Source organism: Epinephelus moara, chromosome 22 (genome assembly GCF_006386435.1).
Source record: "Epinephelus moara isolate mb chromosome 22, YSFRI_EMoa_1.0, whole genome shotgun sequence".
In the NCBI taxonomy this organism is placed as follows: domain Eukaryota; kingdom Metazoa; phylum Chordata; class Actinopteri; order Perciformes; family Serranidae; genus Epinephelus; species Epinephelus moara.
Window position 1 is genome coordinate 17,854,020 of NC_065527.1, and position 15,899 is coordinate 17,869,918.

Consider the following 15,899-nt stretch of genomic DNA (forward strand, 5'->3'; position numbering starts at 1 on the left):
TATGTAATGAGAAGGCTTTAAATATTACCTAATGTAATTAGTTACTATTTTGGACAGAGAACCATGTAAAATGAATAAATGTAATAAAACATTTGTTTGAAAGTAACTTGAAAAAGCACTTTTTTCTTTTTAGGTTCTTTCCCATATAAGATGTTGTACTCATTTAAACGAGAAAGGGAGACAGAGAAGAGTCCAGTCACCTTTAGCAGGTCCTCCAGACGCATCACTTCCTGCTCCAGGTCCTGCAGCTCTCTGCAGCGGTGAGTCAGAGACTCCAGTCTCATCAGCAGGCTGTGGATGGCCTCCTCCAGGCTGCTCTCCAGGAAAGCCCTGCTCCCCTCTCCCGCCCAGCTCAGGCTTCCTCCTCCCTCTGTCGAGCTCCCACTTGGCGGCACAATTTCAGAAGAAGTAAGCCTCTTCACAAGCTGCCTGGTCAGGCTGCCCGCCTCCTCCGTGTCCAGTTCCACAGGTTTCAGTTCATCATTGTGGTCTAGGAAAACATCCTCTGGAGCCACTGTAGACAGGTGGCCGTCAGAGCAGAGGGACGGGGCAGCTGAACCACAGTTGGAGCCAGAATTTCGCTGTGACTCTGTGCGCTCCCATTCAGAGTCCTCTGCCACCTCTGCTTCATCACTGGCCAGGCTGGCACTGGTTCCCCTGCTTCCTCTACTACCCGTCTCCCCATCCTCTTCATACTCCTCCTCCTCCTCCTCCTCCTCCTCTTCCTCCACAAAATGCTCCTCAGGGATGGAGTCCTCCCTTGTTGGGAGGATTTGTGTAGGTGATGGGTCAGTTTCTGGAGGGGTGACTGTGATCTCAGGGTTGGACTGGCCGGGGGAGTGGGAGCTTGGGGCGGGACTTGGCGTGGAACCAGAGGTGTCTGAGAAGGTGAAGGAGAGACGCTTGCACTCGGCCACACCACAGCCACCATTCTCGAAGACATCATCAGGTAAAGTGGACTGAAAGGAGACACAGGAGTAAATATGTGTGGCAGGAAAAGAAATCAGAGCATCTAAGGTGAAAAAGTACAAGCTCTCAAGTGGAAAAAGAGATGGCAAACACACTGAGAACATCCACTCAAACTCCACTTTTCTTTATAAATTCTTATGATACCATCTGTTCAACCAAGACAGAATCACAGGAAGGTAGATCTGAATAGAAAAACCATAAGAGCACATGCAAATAAGCATGCAAACAGTTACACATGGCATTCTGCAACCCACAGAAAGGGACTGGACAAGCCCAAGTGTGTCCACACCAGCAGAGGAGTACATCCCCTTCATGTACGTGAGGAAGGGGGCACACAAAAGTCAGGTTAGGAGGGTCGAGGGGCCACAACACACTCACATAGACCTCCAGACTGGATTTGGGCCTTGGCCGAAGTGAGGCCAGGTCACCAAACGAGCGACTGCGCCTTAGCTTCTCAAGCAGGGTGTCTCGGAGCATGTGCAGGAAGGAGAGGCGCTGGCGCTCCACGGGATATGGCCGCCACTTCTTTACACAATTCACGCAGGCAAATAGGACGAGGTGTTGGGTATTTGAGTGGGGGCAGGTGGGTGAGATGCAGTAGGGATGGATACACGTGTGAAGTGGGACAGAGTGTGGGTAAGGGGGTTTTTGATGTGAAAATGCAAAGGAGAAGAGGATAGCAGGAAAATGGGTGAGGGTTAGTTTAGGGGTAGCACTAGCATTGCTAACATAAGCACGATGCATCAGCAGAAAAAATGTGTGGTGAGGCCATGATACAGTATTCACAAAATAGGGTGCAGACTCAGGTTAGTGAGCAGGCATGTGTCATCTCTTTCACCCAGTTATGAGCCGAAAACACATTAAATTCGAGCCTACATGGTGACTGTTCACTGTTCTACAAAAATGATTGTTTCTCATCACACTAATGAAGCTAAACAAGGTTCATGTGTTGGACTCACAAAGAAGGAGGTGTCCTGGAAGGTGGGGGTCTCCGGCGTGCCCTGGCTGTAGACTGACACTCGTCTCTGAAGTGCTGTGGCTTTGCTCACATTGCCAGATGACAGAGTGAGGTCCTCAACATCGAAGGGGCTGAAGTGGGAATGAAAACAAGACACTTACTGTGATTTATTTATGCCTACCTACATGAATTGTATGTGTGCTTCCATTCATTTGGCTTGGTCACAGAGGATTTATTTACTCAGTGAACGTGCATCACTTGTAATGACCACATGTCTCCACCAGATGGCAGAAGAACAGAAGTAATGTGGACTGAATTTAAAGCTACGACACTGCAAACAGTTACTGTAGGAAGATACTGACTGTGCAAGAATCCAAATACCTCAGCTAGAGCATGGACTGGGCATGAAATTAAATCATATACACCTCTAGCACATTTTAGCCTCCTTGTGATGTGTCTAGCTCATTATCTATACTATATTGTTATATTTAGTGACAGTGAAGTGGGGCATTTTATAGTTGCTACTATTATTATATGCAGTAATGAAAACTACTTTTAAATTATATCTCAATATGTATATGATACCCTTGTTGTGTTATGGTTAATGTGTGTGTATTTTTGTATCAGGGTTCCTGTGCATCCTTAAAAAGTCTTGAAAGGCAATGACCTCAATAATGTAAAGATGAGGCATTAATTGGTGTTAAAACCAGTCTTCCAAAAGTCTTAAAATCGTTAATACATGGGAAGTGGGATTTTATGACTTGTTTTTTCAGATGTTGTATTGAAAAATATCAAAATAATTGGTGACATCTTTTCAAAAAAAAAAAAAAAAGATAAATAAACATATGAGGCGCCATGTATTTAATGCAAAAAGTGTTTTAAACGCTGCACAAAGGGAATTGAGGCAGTGGAATCCCACACACAGAGAGAGACAGCCAAGAAAACCTGTCAACAAAACGCTAAATATTTCCCAAAAAAATATTGTTTTGTCAAAATAAACATTTAGGTAAAATTGTCCCTTACCCTTAATAATTGATGCTGGTTCGTATTTTTTCAAATTAACTTTTGGTTATTGTAAATTGGTCTTCAATTTCATTCTGAGTGGCATTAAAAAAAAGTCTTAAATCTAACTTGTGTTAAATTGTAATAACCAACTAATTAAATGACTACATGACACTCTACAATATAGCAAGTCATGAGGAGTACCATAAAAAGTGACTGCTTGCTAGACATTTAAGAGTCTACTTACTACCACGTCACCTCCAGGTTGAGTTTGATGGTCCCCAGGTCGTTGACATCTACAGCCACCACCTGAGGCATGGCAGTGAACAGCTCCTTGGTCTCACAGATCACACTGCCCACCAGCATGTGAGTGGCCAGGCCCTTCAGCTCAGTCACCTGATTGAGGCCAAACACAACATTTATCTACTGCTCAGGTCGAGGAAACGACTCTGCAGATTCTTCTGACATCATGACGAAAGTCAGGTGATTATTGATGAATTGTTTTCTTACACCAGCTGTTATTAAATACGACCTATCACTGCAGTGCGAAACAAACTTGCACATAAGCAGAACGTCTGGTTTCTACATTTTTCTTTTCTTTCCCCTGCACGTGTTAATTTACTGAGGTTAGTTTATCTGGACTTGGACAGTACCTTGATGTTGATGAGGTCAGTGATGAGAGGCATGAAGACCATCTCGTCTCCATCCCAACTCTGTCTGGAGTTCACTTCAATCCTTCCCTTCAACTTCCATCGCTGGCGACCGTAACGCATGAAGATCTAAAGGCAGGAAGCAGACAAGGGACAACACTTAAATAATAACCTTATGGTTTATACTCTATAGCAACATTTTTAAAGTAAGACAAAATGGACCTTATGTCATCATTTCATTCTCTGTTTCAAACTCTGTTTTTCACTCTAACTTATTCCACTGAAAAGTGTATTTTTCTTCTATACCGACTTGTATCAGTGCAAAGTTTTTAAGAAGAGAAGCAGACGTTTTGAAATGAACTTTTGTTGGACATCCTGTTTCTATGTATTTCCGTCACTTGCATTGAAAGTGCCACAGTGGGTGAGGGATGGTTGATTGGTGAAGTTGAAATGAAGCGTTATCGACATGGTAATTCCTTATTTTACTGCAAAACTCTTGACAAGGTGGCAACTGGCGGCAGAGAGATCACCAGGGAGCTGAAGTTTCGTTATATGACCATTGCTAATAACAACTGACGTGTCATTAGTAAATATTAAAATATAAAATGTGCGTTTTCTGTTTAAAAAGTACAAACCTAGAAAGATAGCAAGTATTCGTCCATCTTTTAAGTGGTTACGTTTCCAGTTGTGCATACAGCTGATAGGCACATGGTTTGTTTACACGACATAACATAAGTGAATAATTAACGCATTCAATGTGGACAGAAAGTGATACTCACTTACTGTTAGGTGTAAAATTCATATGAGGCACACATTTCCTATGGACAGATTTTAAAAAGTGTGTACACTTGCAGTGCACAGACGATGCACAGCCAGGACAGTCAGGAATTTTTTTTTATTTTTTGCTTGGAATATGGGACAAATTAGGGCAGCAAGACGGTGGAATATGTTGTAAAAATAGCTCCACATTAACAAGCCAAAAAATAACAAAGAAATAAAAAATGCTAACTACACTTAGCATTCTAATTCGCCTGCTAGTCGCCGATTTCGGTGCGCGACAGACTCCTCATCTGAGTCTGACTGAGGCTCAGACAAGGCTGAATCTTACTAATGCTAGCCATCTTGATGCATGCTGGAGCAGCTCTGTGCCAGCAACTGAGAAAGCGGAAAGTGAAACCTAGCACAAGCAGCAGTGGTTAAAGCAAGGTTACACCCACAATTTCTCAATGAAGGATAAAGTGTAAATCTGCTTCCAGCCTCTTTTCAGAGTTCTTTTTTAAATTATGTGGGGAAAACCATGTTAATAGCAACGTTACATACTTTAAAACATGCCTGGTGGGGGACATAAAATTGTAAATTGCCCTGTCCTAACTCACTTATCTAAATGGTTTTGCAATATTTCACACATGGATTTCAATAAGAAATGAAAGTTGTTCTTGACAACCTGGTGTTACATAAAAAAAGAAGAACTTGCCTCATACTGGTCTCCAGGACAGAGTCTCGCAAAGCCTGCCAAGCCTGTCGGAGAGAGGAAATTAATTTTTAAAAACACTTGACAGGATATGGAGGGGGAAAAGCCAAGTCAAGTAACCTGTTTTGTGTTTAGGTGACTTTAGTTCAGTTTGTTCAGTGTGGCATGTTCATGTTCATGTGATGAACTTGAAAAGTGTGGACATGCTCCATACAGTAGGTGGGTGGTGTTACTTGTCAGCTCATCACCAAAAACATTCTTGTAAACATCAGTTGATCAGTGCCTCTTATTTAAGATATAGGTATGTGAGTTTTACTTGTGATTTAAAAGATTTGTTCTCACCTTTCATTTTGATATGAAACTCCCCGAGCAGGTTCTCCAGTTCACTCTCGAATGTGCTCATGTTCTGGAGAAGTGAGAGAGATAACACTGCTCACATAAACAGCTCTTTGTTACAAAAGAAGAGAACAACAATAGTAATCGAGTTATCTCCAAAGACTTAAACAAACACAGCCACTGAGCTGCAGGACGACAGGACAGTTAGTGTAAGTCTCAGCCCTGATGATGACAGGTGTGTGTGTGTGTGTTATCAGGATTTAAAGGTCATTCTGTAGGTATGTAACAACACAAATCAGTGTTTACAAATGACAGTGTGAGCAGTAATCTGTGTTAGATATTCAAATTTACTGTGGGTGTTGTCAGCTGTAAAACAATGTGTAATCCATGTTGGTATCTATATGTGACATCATGCCTCATTTATTCCTCTCTCCTCAAAAGTCAACTTGTCCTCCACTCTGTCAGATTATTGCCCACAGTCTTCATTATTCAAATAGCTTTATTCTATGTGACTTTTACAAGGTAAATAAAAGCATTGTCCAGGGCTGAAAAATGAAGCCAATAACTGCAGTTCCTTTAATGGCCACTTGAGGCTGGCTTCAGAAGTAAGTCAATCCCTATAGACCCCCATGTTGAAATGGCAACCTTTACAGCAGAAATGATCATGTTTACAGCCTGGTACAAAAATGGTTTTGGTCTTTATAGCTAATTTCAAAGTTCATGAGAACAGTATGGAGGGTGAATTTCTATATAACTCCCCCTTTACATTTTATAAAGGCTTAAAGTTACACATGATTAAAGGCTGTGACAGGCTGTCTGCCAGTTGCGTCCTCGGCTTCTCCTCAGCAGAACTTGAGGCTTCAGAACGGGAGTCCACAAACCAATGAGTGATGTCACGGTAGCTACGTCCATTATTTTGATAGTCTATGGTGGTGATAAACGACTTACAGCCCAGGGGCCAAATCTGGCCTGTGACAGGGTGCTAGGTAGCCCAGCGACCATCTTGTAAGTAACAATGAAAATAAATTGATTCAAATTGGGATTTTTTTAACATCAAAATAGAACTTGATTTTTTAAAAAAAAGTGACAGGGAAGGATCAAGCCCCAAGCTCGCAGTTGGAGAAACATCCCTTGCGTACACCTGACCCATGCAGGGCTGCTGTGACTGGATTTGACTCTTGGCAAAGATACGTAAGGGCAGCAAACGTCGAAAGGTTGAAAACAGGCAATTCATTTATTATATATATTGATAAATATTATTAATGTTTGTTTATTGACTGGCGAACCCTGGCGAAGCAAGTTGAGTATCCCTGGCCTCTATCAATTTGCTAATTCTTGCTTCCTCAGTGAAACAGATGCTCTATGCCAGTGGTTCTCAACCTTCTTTACATCAGGGATACCTAAATGGATACATATTAGGTCACGGACTCCCATTTGATAAGAAGTTTGTCTCAGGGACCTCCGACTGAAAAGATTCTGGTTGTTTTTTTTTCTGTAGTTGTCAACTAGAGCTTAAACAAGCACTTGATCAATCGATGAGTCCATCAACACAAAATCAGTTGGCAACTATTCTGTTAATCAAGTCATTGTTTTAGTATTTTTTTAAGCAAATAAGCCAAACATTTGCTGGTTTCATGCTTCTTGCATGTGAAAATTTGATGCTTTCTTTGTCTTACATGATGATAAACTGAATTGGTCTGGATTATTTTGGCCTGTTTTTTTGGATAAAACATACCATTTGAAGACGTCACTTGAGCTTTGGAAAATTACACAGGGCATGTTTCACTATTTCTTGCCTCTTTTTTTTTTAAAGATTATTTTTTCAGGCTTTTGTCTTTAATTGACAGGAGAGAGTGAAGTGGGGGAGTGAGAGAGAGTGAGGGGATGACATGCAGCAAATGGTTGCAAGCTGGAGGCAAACGCACGACCGCTGCAGCGAGGAATCACCTCTGTATATGGGGCGTTGGCACTATCCACTACGCTACCGACGCCCCACTATTTCTTGACTTTTGATTGACAGAATGATGAATGGAGAAAATCATGGGCTGATTCATCAATAGTGAAAATAATCATTAGTTTCAGCCCTATTGTAAATAATTGAGGTAACCCTGGAGAAAGTAAAACTTATTATCAGAATAGTGACTCTTATGACTTCTACTCACACTGGGCTCACTTCTATAATGAATTCAATCGTGACAAACTATTCCCTCAAGGACCCCTGTTAGGAGCCTCTGCTTTATGCCAGTACCTCAGTGTACTCCTTGTAGCGGCGGTTGACCTCTGCGATGCTCTCCTTGGTGCCTTTAGTGGAGGGAGAGGAGGAGAAGGCCTGCTTCATCCGGCTGGCACCATCCCTCAAACGGCTCTGGATGCAGAAGGCCTCGTACAGCTCGTCCACCTGAAATCACACAGAGTCCCTCCATCTTTAATAAATGTTCCACAAGGACAAGCACATACATATACACATGAAAACTTTCACATTCATTAGTGCACACACACACACACACACACGAAAGAGAAACTTCTGCACTAATGAAATGAAGCGAGTCTTTGAAGTTTGAAACCCTCCATACGTTATACATCAAAACATCCCTGGGCAGGAAGCAAACTCCCCCAAAAAACTTCAAACTGTCATCTAAATTATTCTGGATGTGTTCACATCTCACTGGGATTCATTCAAGGATGCCCAACACAGCTTTAGGCCTGAGCAGTAGTCGGTAACTTTTATCAGCACGTCTTCAACAAGAGCCAAAATACATATTATTAGAATAAAACACTGATGAAATGTATTTTAGAAAATGGTTTTAAATGAAATGTGACTATGAAGAATTAGAACAATGTTCAGAGACAATAAAATGATAGGAAAAAAAATTAAAGAGTAAGTCAGATAAGGAGGGACGGATAGTCTTTAAGAGAGATAAGACAGAGACAACTGGATGAATGAGGAGAAAAGCGTCTTGAACAGAGCAGATACAGCTGGTATGTCTCAGCGTAACTGTATTCTCCAGTGGCAGTCGTCTATGCTGTCCCAGTCTGCGACCCCAGCGGGACACTCCCAAAGCGAGGGAACAACAGACGGCGTTTAGAGCTCATTTGGAGATGTCTGCCTGACTTCAGTTTGCAGCACCAGCCTAATCTAACCCAAACCCACAGGGAGAGAGAACGACTCCACAACATCCGGCTGCCTTACTGTGAGCTGAAATGTAGGAATTTTAACTGGGATGACATAATCAAGATGAGATGAGCAGTAGTAGATCTGCTGCACACAGTGGTGAGAAATTTACTTATTTGGAAAAGTGATGGAGCTTATGGGATCTGAACTCTGCTGGCTTTTTAAATTACTTTAATTTACATTCCCTTTCTTTAATTTTCTGTATGTTTTCTCGTCATCTCATCTCATCATTCAAAGATTTTCCTCATAAAATTATAACAAGGTGGTACGCTAGATATGTCATTCAAACCAGATGCTAAGATCGTGATGGTAGGGCTCTTCATGGGTCTACAGAAACCCTCAAACCCAGGACCTGTACACGTACACATCAAGGTTTATTACAGACAATCTAGGTCCAGGTTGAGTCAAATTCTATTAGCGGGTGCCTTGCCCGAAACGTCCGTGTGGCAATATTAAAAACTCAAATTGGAGTGTGATCTTTACTTCAATAGAATAAAATCATCTGAAACATTATCAAACATTATATAGAGTAAGATGGATAAGCAATTAGCAATTTTAATTACTGGGTTTGTTGTCCATAACAGGGTTGGAAATTTGATGCAGCCACTTGGTAAAAATGCAATGCACTCAGACATGAACAAGATCAGGTCTGTAACATTTTGGGCAAAAATGGGTCAGGTAAGTATATTCTTTTAAAATTAATGGACCTTTGAACAAATTTCCCAGGTTGACTAGGGTTAGGGTCCTTAATTTTAGACCTGCAAAGACCTCTATATGGTGGTGCTAGAGAAAAAAAATCAGACCACTAAAATCAGCAGGATTCATCCTCTGGGGACCATGATGTCTGTGCAAAATATCATCGCAATCCATTATACAGTTGCTGAGGAATTTCAGTCTGGACCAAAGCAGTGGACCAACCGGCCCACAGAGCCACACTGCTAGCATGGCTAAAATAAGCATATATACAAACTATATTTAGATTCAGTTGTGATCTACCATATCAAACTTAAAGTCTGTCAATTCTCCTCAGACAACAGAAACAAAATATGCACTTTTGCTGAGTCACTCCAAGTCATTTCTCCCAGAAACACAATTTGCCAGCAGTCCCAATCTTCAGCTTCCTGTCTGTCTAATTTCCTGGCTTCCCGATTCACATTTGATCGGAGTGGCAGCCGGGCAAAACAAAACACCTCTAGTGAGCCTCATCAAAGGAAGTATTGCAGCCTGGCTGACGAGAGCGCTGAAATATTGATGCCTCGCGCTCTTTATGGCACTCATTAGGGAGAAGCGGGAGAAAATGGGCCATTCTGGCTCCTGCCGTCCTAACAGCATCTCTGAGTGTTTGTTTGTGTATCCTAGTGTCTGAACCGCACACTGGCAGCATGTTTGGGTGAGCAGACTCTGTGACTGTGCATGTGGACATGTGTACATGTGTATGGAGAGCATGTTATTGTTGTGGTGGGCGGGCACAGGAGGGTTTATGGTAAAAAGTGAAAGTGGAATGTTTAGGCTTTGAAAGACGGGTAAAGTAGCCTGATGATGTTATAATAACTTATGTTGGCACAATTCATACAGAAAGCGACCACCCATATCCCACCAGTTCCACTTCAAACCAACCAGCCCCTCTCAGCACCCCCCACCCCCGACTGGGACCCAGCCCCGTCTGTCTGTCTGTGGTATTTGGTGTATGTGGCGGGGCTGCAGCAGCTGAGCTGAGCCAGCTATAAAATATCCTCCAACCACAACTGTTATTCTCAGCTCTCATATTCACATTGAGCCCAATCAGAGCCAACAATCGACAGCTTTAAAACACGTTTGTTTACAACAAAACAAGAGAAAACATGAGCAGTGGACTCTACTTTAGATCTTGGATGAAGCTGAGCTGAAGTCAAAAGAAACACACGTTTATCCAATTGGACTTTTGCAATGATTAAATTGAGAAATACTAAATTATTGTTCTGTCATAAATGAGTAGACAACTACAATGAGTTATTCATGTGGAGAAAATTATGTGTAACAAAATCAGGCATTCACAAACTGGGGCTGATGAATAGCCGTCGTTCTTCTCAGGCAATCAGTAATCATATCATTATCAGCTAATTAAGCTCATTTTTGTCCCAAATTACAATAGCCCCTTGCTGCCTTCAAGGAAATGTCCTTGTGAAGGTCAGCCAAGCCCCACTCCAGAGGACAGCCATCAGCATATTGCTGTGCCTTGGGCGTGTTTCACCCCAGAAAAAAAAAAGAGACGTAAAGGCAAAACACAAACAAAGACAAGGCAGACAGCTCGACACAGGCAGATGAATAAACTGTGTCATAAAACATAAGGACATGGAAATATATATGTGGCACACACCACCTAACAAGATGAGTTTTTGTTTGTGTGAGGAAACTGGATCTAAAAAGTCACGCTTGGAATGATGACTTTTAGATTAATTAAAAAAATTAATCAGCGCCAATCTGAATAACCAGTTAATAGTTTCAGTCAGGTTATAAACAGAAATATCCAAAAAATCACTGGTTCCGGGTTTTTAAATGTCATTATTTTCTTATTTGGACACATAAGCATGTCTCCTTGAGTTCTTGACATGTGTGATGGACATTTCTTGCCATATTCTGACATTTTATTGACCAAATGATTACATACGCTAATCAAGAATATAATAAGCAGAGTAACTGACATGAAAATAATTGTTACTCTAATTACTGCCTAATGGCTGTATGCTTCTGCAAACCAGTGAAGTTACAGTTTATATCCATGTCTGTCCAGACTCATATGTAGCCATGACAGCTGACATGCTTCATGCATTGATGTTTCTGCAAAATGGCTACAAATTCTAAAACATGGATGCTTCACACACATCCTTGCAAAACATTATGATGTCACAGTGAAGCTGACCTCTGACCTTTTGGATATACAATGTCTTGACCTCATAATTTTATTCCATTAGACATTTGTATAAAATTTTGTAATAATTAGCGCATGAATTTTTGACTTATGGCCAAAAATGTGACCTTTGACCTTTACACACCAAAATCTAATCAGTTAATTCTTGAGTCTCAGTGGATTTCAGTGCCAAATTTTGAGTAATATCCTCAAGGTGCTGTTGAGATCTTGGGCTCATGAGAATGGGACGGATGGACAACCCGAAAACACAGTGCCTTCTGCCATGGCTGTTGCCGGCGGAGACAGATAATTGAGTTTTTGGTCACATTTTTCCTGAATCAATAGCAATAATTTCCATAAACATGTACAAATACAAACTGTGACACCAGTGTGCTCATATAAAGGTCTACTTCAATACAGAAATCGAACCTGCTTTAAAATCCACCCCATAACAAAAACATCTGAACCTTCTTAATGAACAGATATTAAATGTAAATGTATTCTACACTGAGTCCTCTATCGGAGACAGAGTCTCTGTATTAATTACAGCTCAGTGAGACGACAAAACCTGAATGGCTCCGAGACCAAGTGAGGGATTATGGGAAAATCTTTATTGGGAAATCAATTACGCCCAGGGTGAGGATAATGTGTTCACGTTTATGAAGGGTGAAAAATCCATTTTAACTTCTTATTTTAAGTCCCTCTGTAGCTAATCCTTGTGAAATTTACAAATAATAATGCTTGTTTGGTGGTTTAACTGAGCAGTCAGAGGTAAGTGTGCTGGTTTTTATGAAGTATCACTGAGAGCTTTAAAGGATTGTCTCTGTATCTACTGTATATCTGACTTTAAACTCAGGGATTTCAAATACGAGCAGAGAATCTTTAGGATACGGCAGGAATCCTCTTAAGATATAGCCATTATCCTGGATTGTAGGATGAGGTGCACACACACATACACACACTTTCTGCCAGAGGGTGAGTGATTATAAGCAGATTAAAACAGGCGGGCCACATCAAACAGCATCAAACACACAAGCCCCTCCCTAGGGAGCTGTATGTGTGTGTGTGTGTGTGTGTGTGTGTGTGTTGGTGGCAAGATTAGCATTCAAGGGAAGAGGGGAAAGCAAAAAGGCCCTATATTAAAAAATAATCACATGCAAAGTATTTACACTCATTCTGGATTGAATTTGGCACATGATTAACGCACACGTTCTCTCTCCCTCTTGGAGGAAGGGGAGGCGCCTGGCAGCTGCTCTTCTCACCTTCAATCTCTGTCACTCTCCTCTTTAATGATGCCCTGCTGAAACTAGCAGCCAACACGCACACACACAATAGACCCCAACCCGTGCAGGACATCATAGGGGTTGTACCGGGCCACCTGCCTCCTCCATGTGTGCCAATTACTGCTCGGACATCTGCAGGCAGCCAGCAGCACGAGCAGGAACAAAAGACCAGGCTGATGTGAGTCACAAATGCACACTAACAACTTGCTGATGGATGATTGTTAAGTCATCGCTCACGGCAGCTGTCCTGCACAAAGACAGACGCCTGCGCCCGAACACTGACAAACACGTCGACACTTACTGTAGCTCACAGCTGCTGAATATGTAACTGTCAAGAGCTTTTTTTAATGTCGTGTTCGGAGATGAGGTAAAGTACACGTGCTGCTTTTTATCGGACTCCAGTTTTATTCATACTGTGTGTTTCTGACAATGCGTCACTGAAATACACTCAGTTTATCACGAAATACTTACTGACTGATCATCTAACGTTCATTTACGCACATTAATTTTTATATCAGGCACTCCAGGTGTTGCCCATTTCCTGCATATTGCTCTATGGAGGCAAATTTCTGTCTCCGAAGTACTCATCGCTCTGTTTGATAAAAATGGGAAATATAAAAATGAAAAACATGTTTTTATGTTTCCATTTTGCAGACACGGCTTGACCATGGAAAAAGCTTCATAATGCTCGACACCGGCCAATGTAGAGCGTTTACATGGACATAACTCATGATGTGAGGTTTAGATATTTGAGCATGTAAACACCTGGGCTTTTAGAAAACCGCATAAGCCCTGTAGGTGACACAGCATCAGTTTACAACGAGAGCCACTCTTTATATAAAGATGAGGCCAGCTCTTTGTGTGTGTGTGTGTGTGTGTGTGTGTGTTTAATTCCCTGACCTCAATGCTTTTGTGATTGGTCAACTCTCTTTGCTGGACATTCAGCAATTGATCTCACTCAATAGCTATCTGCTGATGCTGAGGTTTAGAAAATGGACCTGTCCTGTGAGTGTGAGTGTGTGTGTGTGTGTGTGTGTGTGTGTGTGACTGTGACTGTGAGTGTGTGTGTGTAAAGCCAACAGCTGCTTACAGGGCAGGCAGCGGGCATCAAGGGCTGCTAGTTGACTTGGCACAGACATAAGTTTGACTCGTGAATCCAGTGAGCATCCTCTTCCCAACTTTTCTTTATATCCTTTATTAAACCAGACAGGTCCCACAGACTGCTGCAGGAGTGAGTCCTAAAACCCACACAAGTTAATATGTTTGTACTCCCGGTTCCCTCGTCTCAAAGTCAGTGTTTTTTTTTAATGTATGATCAGTTAGATGCCTGAATAAGGTCTGTTATTAACACTAGGTTAAGAGATTTTCAACTTTTGTTTCACTACATGAAATAAATCAGTAAATACCCCACATGTGGCCTAAATTTTGGAGCCTTTAGCTGTCTTAAAAAGGTGGCTGTTAATTACCTCCGCCAAGGAGGTTATGTTTTCGCCGGCGTTTGTCTGTTTGTTTGTCTGCAAAATAACTCAAAAACTTCTGAACGTATTTTGATCAAATTTTCAGGAAAGGTTGATAACCAGACAAGGAACAGATGATACAATTTTGGTGGTGATCGGTTGAAGTGAAGTGGATAAAATAATAAAATGGCGGAAAACCCGAGCTGCTTGGCGGAGGTCTGCGCTCTCAGAGTGCTTTTCTAGTTGGTTAAATGAAATTACAGGATGTCATCACACGAACACTGGCTGGGACCATGAGGAGAAATCTTTTTATGATCAGGGTTATAGCTACTGGAGTGATTGTTAAGATCCTGGATATGTACTGCAGTAATTCACCAAGTGAAGCTCTTGCTATGAAAATCAACATATGGATTACTAACTTTATTCTTAAAGGTCCAGTGTGTAGGATTTAGCAGATACTATATTGGCAGAAATATAATATAATAAGTATGTTTTCTTGAGAGTATGATCACCTGAAAATATGAATCGTTATGTTTTTGTTACCTTAAAATGAGCTGTGTATATCTACATAGGGGGCAGGCCCTTGTCCACAGAGTCCTCCTAGTTGTTCTACAGTAGTTTGTTCTGAGCTACTGTAGAACAACAAAATCAAACACCTGCTCTAGATAGGACAATTTGCATTTTCATGTTGGCCACCATAGTAAGCAGCCCCTCTGTGACAGGCAGTGTTAAAGAAAAACACAGATTTCTTTTTTTTTTTTTTTTTTAGCATAAAACAGCTTAAATCAGTGTTTTTACTGTTTAAATCACCAGGTTTATTTGTTTTGGAGAGGAGGAGACCTCTGTGGATAATTTGGCTCCCAGTAAAAACGCCCTGAACGACTGCATCTTAAGTTATCAGAAAAATAAAGTTGAGCACACATTGGCAGTTGCTGGGCTAATGCCCCATATACAAAGTGCCAAAAAGCCTCAGAGAAACACTGATTTGCAATGTGAAACTGCTTTATTCTTTGTTTTATTAGTTTTAATCACCTAGTCTGTTTGTTTTGAAGAGGAAGAGACCTCTGTGGATAATTCAGCAGCCAGAAAAAAACACAGAGCACTGAGGTTTCAGCTGGTTGCAATCTGCAGTCCTCACTGCTGGGTGTCATTAAATCCTACACACTGTTACTTTAAATTACAATTATCTTCAAATGACTACTAAAAGTAACAAAGAAGACCTAATTGAAACATTTTTACATGTCCAATGAAACTGATGTTGCACAAGGACATTTCAGGTTGATATTAAAAAAAGGTGCATCCAACAGTGTCAGAGCATCTGTTGGAGAAAGCCTTGTGCTACACTACAACTCCACTTCTTACAGTGAAATAATAGTAAATCATAGCGTTTGTTACAGAAACGCCAGGGGAGAAACTAGACACTGATGTGTTAAAAAATTTGTGAATAGAATTTAAACTATTTAATATCCAGCCAATACCCTGCACAGACAGGCAATAAAAAGACAAGGGTTTAACAAAAAGAGCACTGGTACATATTTAGAATGAAAGAGCACAGGAGTGCTGGATTTAACTTTCTTTTTAGTTACGCTTTGACTTTTGAGGCTTTTTACCTGCCTGACAAGATAAATCAGTCACTCCTTCAAATATTTACAAGTGCATTCAAATCTATTTTTGCACAGAGCCTGAAAGAACAGAGGAGCTTCAGAGTTGTGTT

General features: G+C 41.3%; 1 protein-coding gene across 3 annotated transcripts in view; it reads right to left on the reverse strand.

The window, feature by feature from the left end:
* ripor2 (RHO family interacting cell polarization regulator 2) overlaps positions 1-15,899 on the reverse strand; it is a 78,910-nt gene that overhangs the window by 7,323 nt on the left and 55,688 nt on the right. For all 3 annotated transcript variants that reach the window (XM_050033906.1, XM_050033905.1, XM_050033907.1), the window contains exons 7-13: positions 7,635-7,784; positions 5,393-5,456; positions 5,054-5,097; positions 3,583-3,708; positions 3,177-3,325; positions 1,929-2,058; positions 201-959 (exon numbers count right to left, since the gene is read on the reverse strand). In XM_050033906.1, coding sequence (XP_049889863.1) covers positions 201-959; positions 1,929-2,058; positions 3,177-3,325; positions 3,583-3,708; positions 5,054-5,097; positions 5,393-5,456; positions 7,635-7,784 — 1,422 coding nt within the window. The remainder of the gene's footprint in view (positions 1-200; positions 960-1,928; positions 2,059-3,176; positions 3,326-3,582; positions 3,709-5,053; positions 5,098-5,392; positions 5,457-7,634; positions 7,785-15,899) is intronic.